Source organism: Astatotilapia calliptera, chromosome 7 (assembly GCF_964374335.1).
Source record: "Astatotilapia calliptera chromosome 7, fAstCal68.1, whole genome shotgun sequence".
Taxonomy (NCBI): Eukaryota; Metazoa; Chordata; class Actinopteri; order Cichliformes; family Cichlidae; genus Astatotilapia; species Astatotilapia calliptera.
In genome coordinates this window covers 55,693,219-55,702,309 of record NC_137428.1, presented here as the reverse complement: position 1 = coordinate 55,702,309, position 9,091 = coordinate 55,693,219, and the positions used below count along the sequence as shown (strand labels likewise).

The 9,091-nt window shown below is 40.0% G+C and overlaps 1 protein-coding gene across 1 annotated transcript; it reads left to right on the top strand.

Moving 5' to 3' along the window:
• Window positions 1–1,400: 1,400 nt before the first annotated feature.
• On the top strand, window positions 1,401–8,672 carry pnpla2 (patatin-like phospholipase domain containing 2). The gene is made up of 9 exons (XM_026175737.2): window positions 1,401–1,868; window positions 2,529–2,761; window positions 3,205–3,270; window positions 4,096–4,305; window positions 4,450–4,510; window positions 4,885–5,088; window positions 6,112–6,244; window positions 6,539–6,661; window positions 7,113–8,672. Exons 1-9 carry the CDS (start codon window positions 1,682–1,684, stop codon window positions 7,432–7,434), a joined length of 1,539 nt encoding a protein of 512 aa, XP_026031522.2. The 5' UTR covers window positions 1,401–1,681; the 3' UTR covers window positions 7,435–8,672.
• The last annotated feature ends 419 nt before the right edge of the window (window positions 8,673–9,091 follow it).

Genomic DNA, 9,091 nt, shown 5'->3' with positions numbered 1-9,091 from the left:
CCCAGGATGGCCTGTGGAAAAAACCCAGCAGATCAACAGTTTCTGAATTACTCAGGCATGCCTGTCTGGCCCCAACAACCGTGCGCTTTTGAAGTTATTTAAATCACCTTTATTCCTAATTCTCATGCTTGGTTTGAAGAGCACGTTGTCTTGACCATGTATACATGCCTAATGCATTGAGTTCCTGATTTAATATTTGCATTAACTTACAGTTAACATATTCATATAAATTATACACATACCAAAATTGTTACTTTTAACTTACTGACAAATGTTACTTAAAAGTAATATTTTCAGTCTGCAGTTATTCTGGCATACACAAAACAGCCATAACATATGATATTTAATATATATGTATGTTTATAAATAAATATTTTTTTTTATATAGAAAATAGCTCTAGAAGACCTTTAGCTTCTATACTGTCATCATTCGTCCTCAAACGTGCTACTTGTTTTTAACTGTGTTGTCCATTTGTTCAGTGATAAGTCCAGAAATCAATATGTCGATGAGGAAATTATGTCAAAAGGTCATAGTGGAAAATTTGCTTTAAAGTGTAAAAGTATTTGTTTGACTAAGATAAATTATGCCGAAGGTCAAAGGTGGTAGAGTCAGAGTGAGCAGAACATAATGCTCGGTCAGAAAAAAGTGTCACCTCCTGTATTCTTTTGTTGTTGTTTTTTAGTGGCTTTCTTATGGAAGAAATATGGTGTCCCGAACAGAATCTGAATCAGTTCCCACAGCAGTGACTATTTGCAATCTATTTCTGTGAAGTGTTGCAGAAAAACATTTCAGTGTTATTGCTGGGTGTACTTCAGGCGCAAGAGATTTGGGACTTCATTACTGTATGTTGCGAAACCCTACTACCATTTCAACTTGTACCAATGTTTACTATTTTGTGGCGATACGCGCGGGAGGTATGTGTGTGTGTGTGTGTGTGTGTGTGTGTGTGTGTGTGTGTGTATGGGTGGTGGTGGTGGTGGTGAGGGGGGGGGGGGGGGATAATCTGGTTTATTTTGCCAATATTGCATAACAGGAAATCAATACACCTTCCGAGCGATAACACCAATCGTTGAAGAAAATCCTCATAGTTGTCAGGACATGTTTTCCTGACAACGAAAAAACATAAACAGATAGACAAATATAGAAAGGACAAAACAAAACGCCTTGCTCCGTCTGGGGACGAACTTTTGACAGCTGTCAGAGAAGACGCGTGTGACCGCTCTGTGACTTTCCGGGTGTTTCAACAACGCAGAGTGTGATTGGTCGCTTTAGTATCTTTCTCGATTGTGATTGGTGAACTAGAATTTGCGGTGTCGTTGATGATTGGCCAGCCGGGTTCGCTCTACGCCCTCCTCACGCCAGTACTTCATGAAATCACAACAAGTCCCCGTGGTCTACTGCGTCGGTATATTAACCAGTCCAGGGCTGCTTGTAATTACAGCTTTCTTACTTTTTACCGTGAAGGCATTTTTAAACAGTCTGACTGTTTCGGCGCTACCTGCAACGGAAAATCTGACTTAGGCTTAACCAAAACAGGAGACCGACATTAAGTTATGAACAGGCTCTAGAAGCAGACTGTTAGCAAGTTTTTCTAAGTTGGTATCTGCGTAAACTCAGTCGTATCGTGTTCCAGCGACCTTAGCCCCACTGGAGCCCACAGCTGTGGACCGCCCTGGCAGGATGTTTCCACTGGACTCCCCGTGGAACATCTCTTTCGCCGGCTGCGGCTTCCTTGGTATCTACCACATTGGCGTGGCTAGCTGCCTGCAGGAGCAGGCTCCCTTTCTGGTCCAGAACGCCCGGCACATATACGGTGCATCTGCTGGAGCTCTCACCGCCACTGCTCTGGTCACTGGAGTATGTCTCGGCAAGTATCTTTTGGGTCTTAGATTACTAAGCTCGAGTACTATGTAGGAGTTATTGCATGTAACTATGCGTTATAGCTTGAAATGAGCGGGATAAGAAAATGATGTAGCATGAAATTGAAACAGAGTGGCATTGAGGCCATCCTCACGCTCATCAGCTCAGTGGTGCAACTCAAAAGTGATAACCATCTTCTGAGGAAGAGAGGATGTTTTGTAACAGGATTGTCATCAATCTTCTAATTCTTGCTTTAAATGTATCGCCTGTTACCCGAGCAAGTCCCCTTATCTGATGCTGTGCATGTAAAAACCGATTGTGAATGTATTTGTGTCTATTTTGTTGTATACTACACGACCTTCCCAAGTACTATGAATGTAATATTGGAGTATTGCTAAAATTTGGCATGCTTTTAATTATATATATATTAAAAGCATATATATATATATATATATATATATATATATATATATATATATATATATATATATATATATATATATATATATATATGTGTGTGTGTGTGTGTGTGTGTGTGTGTGTGTGTGTGTGTGTGTGTTACACTGATGTCCATTAACCTGTCTCGCTGCAACAAAAGCACCAAAACTTTCTGTCATAAAGTGCACAACAGTTCCCAGACGCCAATGTCTGTTTCCCTGTTTCACAGGAGAGGCTGGTGCAAGCATCATTGAGGTTGCCAAAGACGCGAGAAAGCGGTTCCTCGGGCCGATGCATCCTTCCTTTAACCTGGTGAAGATCGTGCGACACATGCTGCGACGCACTCTGCCAGCTGATTGCCACCATCGAGCCAGTGGGAGGCTGGGAATCTCTCTCACCCGAGTTACAGATGGAGAAAACGTCCTGGTGACCCAGTTCAACAACAAGGAGGAAGTGGTGCAGGTATGCAGTGTTAATACTTTGATCAGCAGGCTTGCTGCAACATAATATTCATCTCCACTGCAGCTCCTTTGTTATTGAGGCAAAACAAATGATATGCAGATGCTACATTGGACTATGACACACAATGTTTTCACCATTTTCTGATATGTTGTGCTTGAATTGTTGTGTAGGTTGTTATATTGTAATAATAAAAGTTACAAGCTGCAGCCCTAGTTTTTTAAAAAAAAATTCAGTTAATGTTATCATAAAATATCCTTTAAGACCAGAAAAACAATAATAATAATTTCTGATATCACAGCGTTTATGTGCTGAGAGTATTATTTAGCTGCAGTCTGCTTGATTTGATTTAAATCAATCAGAAAATCTCCAGCAGTCAAAGAACTGTATTTCCTTTTACAATTATTAATCAGACGTTGTTTCTTATTATTTCTTTTCCAAATCAGGCGTGTGTCTGCAGTGCCTACATCCCAGTGTACTGTGGCATCATTCCTCCCACACTGCAAGGAGTAGTAAGTAAATGTACTCTTATCTGGCACCTGTGCACCTTTCTTTTAATCTCACGTTCCTGCTTTTGGAATATTTAATTAAATCTTTCCCTAAGAAGATATTAAATGTTGGAATATAGAAGCACAGCATGTTTAAAACATGTCATGGCGAGTCCGTTTTGCTGCTTTGCTTGAATTACACATCGTGTTTCCTTCTATTGTGCTTTGCTGTGACTTTTGGCAGTTTTTCTTCTTTCTGTAAGTGCTCCTGTCAGGGGCCTCCCTTCCCTGAGAATGTGTTTGCTCTGAATGGCATGTGCTTGGAAACAATGATTATAAAATTCCTGCAGAGTTAGTGTTTGTCGCAGATCTCACACTAAAGAGGGAAGTTTTGCTGGCCATGTTTCTAGAACAAAGGTTTTTTTTCTGGGAAACATCATTGAGCAATACCAGCGTTCCCAACTGCTCGCCGTGGCCTTTGTGATGGTTTGTTTGGAGCTCACGTGCTCTTGTTTGTATGCAGAGCTTGTGACCAAAATTAGAGAGTAGCAGAGCCAAATATGATGGTGCAGACACAGGCTTTGAAAGTTAGTCCGTTCTAACTCTCTTAACCCTCAGTGGCTCAAGTTCAGATGGCTGATGTCATCCACATCTTATCTGTTGACACAGTGTGAAACCTCTGCCATGCCTCCACTTCAATAAAAACACAGATTAGTCAATACACGGGATTTTATGTCATTGCTATCATCATCCTGTTTAGGAAATGCTGTAAGGACACGAGTCCTTTAAAGTCAATCACGTGTTACTTTCTGTAGATTTTCTGATGTTTTTTTTTCTTTATTCGTGTAGCGATACGTTGATGGAGGAATCTCAGACAACCTCCCTCAGTACGAGCTAAAAAACACCATCACCGTGTCCCCGTTCTCAGGAGAGAGCGACATCTGCCCCCGAGACACCTCGACCAACATGCACGAGCTTCGCTTCACCAACACAAGCATCAAGTTCACTCTCAAAAACCTCTACAGAGTCTCCAGAGCACTTTTTCCTCCAGATCCAATGGTATGTAGCTTGATTACAGCCTTCCGGATCTATGCACATAGAGATACACACACAGCTGCCGACAAATTGATTGGCTCAGTGAGTGAACTCAGTGGACCTCTCTGACTCATGTGAGATAACTCTATGTGTTTGTTTTGAGTGCAGGTAATGAAGGCCATGTGTAAACAGGGATACACGGACGCGCTGCATTTTTTAAAGAGAAATGGTAAGGGTTGTTGATCTGCCAACTTACTTCAAAGCTTCTTCTGATTGGTACTGACAAGTCGAATCGATCTTTTGTCCCCTGGCTCTGAGATATGTACAAACATTATCAGCCAGATATACTATCACTGCTTGTGCTTCCGATGACTATGTGATCAAATCAATAGACTGATTTTTCCTGTGATTTGGCGTCTCTTAGCCGTTATTGTTAGTCGTTAGCTTTATGTAACTCAAAGCATGAGTTTACTAAGGTGACACTTAGCAACACAAGTATTTTAAACATTATGAACTCGTTAAGTTATTTATTTTATTAAGAAATGACTCTGACAGATGGTCCCAGATTAAATGAGTTACTCTGGTATTTTCTCTTCTTTTCAGGATTGCTTAATCTCCACCGAATTTATACAGACAGATCACTACTAACTAACAAAGAAGAAAATGAGGAAGTCAGTGAAGAGGAGGACGCAAATAAAAGTGAAGACAAAGAAAAGTCCCAGGTGGAAGAGACAGCATTGGAGGTTTATGCCTGCGCCTCTTTCGACGAGCAGATCATTGAGTACCTTCCTCCCGCTCTGCACAAAGGTAACATGATGCCGAAGGTACAGACTGAGTTGAAAAGTTGGTACACTGTGACAAAGCAAGAAATGGAACCTTTTAGTGTAAACTGAAAGCAGCATCTGCCTGGGTAGTGGATAAATATATCTAGAGATTAAAAACAATTTAAAACTCCTTTAATAATCTTTAAAATATTTGTCACTGTGAACAATAATGCAAGGACTTAATGTTTAAAATGTTAAGCAATGTTGCTTTTTTGTTCCATTTCTCCCAGTTTCAAACAAAGTTTTTAGCATCTTGCACAGTTGGTTCATATTAAAACTCTCTTTAGGAGAAATCACAGCTTGTAAGCCTTTATGTAGCCAGCTGAGTTTTTCGATCCTTGTGAAGCCTTGTAAATCTAACTAAAGTCCTGAGACCTTTGTAAACATTTTGCCTGCTACTCTTTTTCCAGAAAAGAGGCAGCAATGGCCAAGATCTTTATGTTTTTGTGACTAGACGTCTTGTGTCATATCTCAGGAATACCTGGAGTGAATTCTTTAAATTGAACTTATGGAGGAACTCTCTGTGTTTAAATGTCACTGTGACCTCACAACAAACATTTGGGTTTTTGGGGTTTTTTTGTTAATGAAGAATTCGTACAACATTTATACAAATGTCTAAAATGATAAAATTGCTAAAGGTCAAATCAGGGCAGACTTGGATATGAACTGCACCTCTAACCCATGGGTAAAGGCATAAAACTGAGAGGTGATTATTCTAGTGCCAGTTGTTTTATAAAACCCTTATCTTAGTTTAAAATTAAAAAGAGCATGGTTCATCTTTTGGAAATCAGCAAATTTTCTGCTAACTATAATAGTCACAGTACAAATTCAGAGTAAAAGTGCTCAAACCTTTACGTCACTGCAAGTCTTGTGGGAAAATAAAGTACACAATCTTCCCTGTACCGAAAAAAATCGATTTGATATGTCATAAGATAGAACTTGTGTACAGTTTCTTTGTAGTTTTGCACAGAGGAGGGTAATTCTGTCTCTCTGCCTCCCTCTGCAGCTCTGGTCGAGGCCTGCATGGAGAGGAGGAGCCTGGCGCAGTCGCTAAGCAACCTGCTTCCTGTCAGGATGGCCACAGCCATGATGCTTCCCTACACTCTCACCCTGGAGTCTGCTATGTCCTTGACTCTCAGGTGCTATAGGACTTCATTACGTCTGTCTGTTTGTACATGTAGTCCCTTTTATTGAACTAATTACCTTTAAACTGTATTTCACTTAGAGTGCATACAGTGAAAATCGATCTTAGCACCATTTTACTATTACTGCAATATTTATAGTATTATTTAAGTTGGTTCAGTCAGTTACTGCTCTTACTGTCTGGGAGCAACTGTAACCTTATAATTTCCTCAGGGATTAATAAAGTATTCTGATTTTGATTCTGGCGACTATGTCCTCTGGTGACTAATAATCGTTTGTCCCTTGTGTAGACTTTTGGAGTGGCTGCCAGATGTACAGGAAGATGTGGTGTGGATTCAAGAACAGTTATTGAAAATCCTACAGTGTTTTCTTCGCCAGACCTCCAGAAGCTTGTCCCGCAGTGTATCTGCCAGGTAGGTTTAGCCCTGCAGTTACACAAAGCTTTGACTTACTGTTTCTGCCATCCATTTATGCCACATATTTACAACGCCTGTCATTATGATGCCATGTTGATAAACCCCAAAACTGGATCTGCTTCATACAGTGAATGAACAGGGCTGAATTTCAACTGGGTTAAACCTACAGTAACTGGTTATGTGATCCTGTTGGGGGCAGCAGAAACAAGTAGCGACTAAAAATCCCTGTTCTGTCTGATAAATTGACCGTGTTGACACATCCAGCAGTTACAGAGCAACAGTATCATTTGGTTGCTGTAGCTACCTGCCGTGTAGTTCACAGAAGATGATCTACAGTGAGGTTTTAGGATCTATATTTTTTGTATCTAAACCTGATTTAATAACACAAAATCACACAGTTACAGCTTACTCCATATTCATGCTGGTAAATACTTCTCATGAATACTAGGTTGTTCTGCCAACTGGAGCTGCACCACTACAAGTCCATCCCATCCCACTTCAGCTCCCCAAGCCTGTTTCCCACTTGGGTGAACGGGAGGAGCTCTTCAGTCCAGGATGTCTTCATGCGTCTGGAAAACTACAAGAGGCAGCTGCTTTCAGATGTGCTCTGTATCAACATGGATCTGCAAGGCTCCTTCAAAACTGGAATGATGTCACCAGATAACAGCTCTGCTACTGACCTTTCCTCTGACCTTTCCTCTGAAGGTCTCACAATGCACACAGGTTGTCTTAATCTTCCAAATGATGCTAACTCTGGAAACTACCAGTAGCTGCTAAGAGTGCTGATAGAGAGAACATCAAATCAGATTTAAAGATCTGTCTTCTTCCTCATGTTAAGGTATTTTCGGCTGAAAGAAGATCTTTCTAATATGATCGTCCCCATTTTCTAATGGTTGGAAATTTTAATTGTTTCACATATTTACACTTAACTTTGTATTAAATGCCTTTGGACCAGTGCATGACGCTGAACTGAGGTTTTTGCTCAACTATTGTAAGGCCATACACACATCATGATCGTATGTCTATAGAAGTGCATTTAAACTTAGCACATGTGCTCAGTCATGTACAGACTTGAATTACAGGATGTTGGAAACAAAGAATGAGCACTTGAGGTTGCACGGTTAAAATAGGTGTGTGTTTATGTTTTTGGTGGAGTGCTGACCAGTAGTTAATCAGAGTTTTCCTTCTGTATCCAGTCATGAGCTTTAAGTAACTTTTGCTACACAGAGGGCAAAACGACTGATGAACCAGTCTGTTTAGTACACGTACCTACTCCATTTATGTGATGCAAGTGTCAATGCATAGTGTGAAAGACAACACTTTATGTTTCTTGGTTCATTTTAATGGCAATGCCTTATGTATTAACAATTATTTATATGAAAAATACAAAAGTGCTTTACTTTTTCCAAATCACGTATATATTTTTTGATCATCTTGATTTATTTAGATGTAAGTTGAAGCTTTTTATAAATGATTTTAAATATTTAGCATTGAATGTTGACAGATTTGATTTGTTGCTACATGTTTAGTGCATAAATCAAAAATGTGATTTTTTTTTTTTATGAAGTCCCATTAATCTGACTGTGCCTTTTGTTCGTAGGTTACAACCTACTTGTTAAAATTCTTCTTGCACTGTGTGCTGCATCTTTAACTGTGTGATCTACTCCCATGCTGTGCCTTAACCTTCAATGAAATAATTGCAAAATGAGTGCCAAATGATGTAAAACAAAAAAATGTTTCAGAGAAAAATATAATAATGGATACTTTATTGATCCCCATGGGGAAATTACTTGTTTTTCTCTGCATTTGACCCATTCACTCAGTGAAGCAGTGGGCAGCCCACTAAGCAGTGTGTAGGGACGGTACCTTGCTCAGGGGTACCTCAGGGTAGCCGTTAAGTGGATTCGAACCGCCGACCTTCCGATCATGGGGCGACCACTTTACCTACTGAGCTATCCCTGCCCCAGGGATGTATGTTTGTGATTGTGAAATAAAGTGATGATCAATATTTGTGTCTTCATATTCCTCTTCTCACATTAGCCTGTAAACCTGTAGCTGACAATGAAAAGAAGAAAAACGTAACACATGCCAGGCAGTGACCAAATAATGACTCAGGGATCATGGCAGACTTTGAAAAATACCGCAGTGAAATGAACAAGGACAAAATAACACAGCAGGATACAGTTGGACAGCAACTAAAAGGGTAACATAAATAGTGTCCTAACATGGACAATGCCATGTTAGGACAAAAGAAAAGCTGCCACAATTTCCCTGTTTGCTAGTAGCTATTGAGAAACTCAAGCAAATTCACTCCAACATCAGACTGTGAAGTGCTCAGAGAAACTATGAAAAACTAAGAGCTACATCTCAGACTAGACAGACCTCAGTTAGCATGTTAAATGTTTAAGTTCATGAGAGAACAATTAA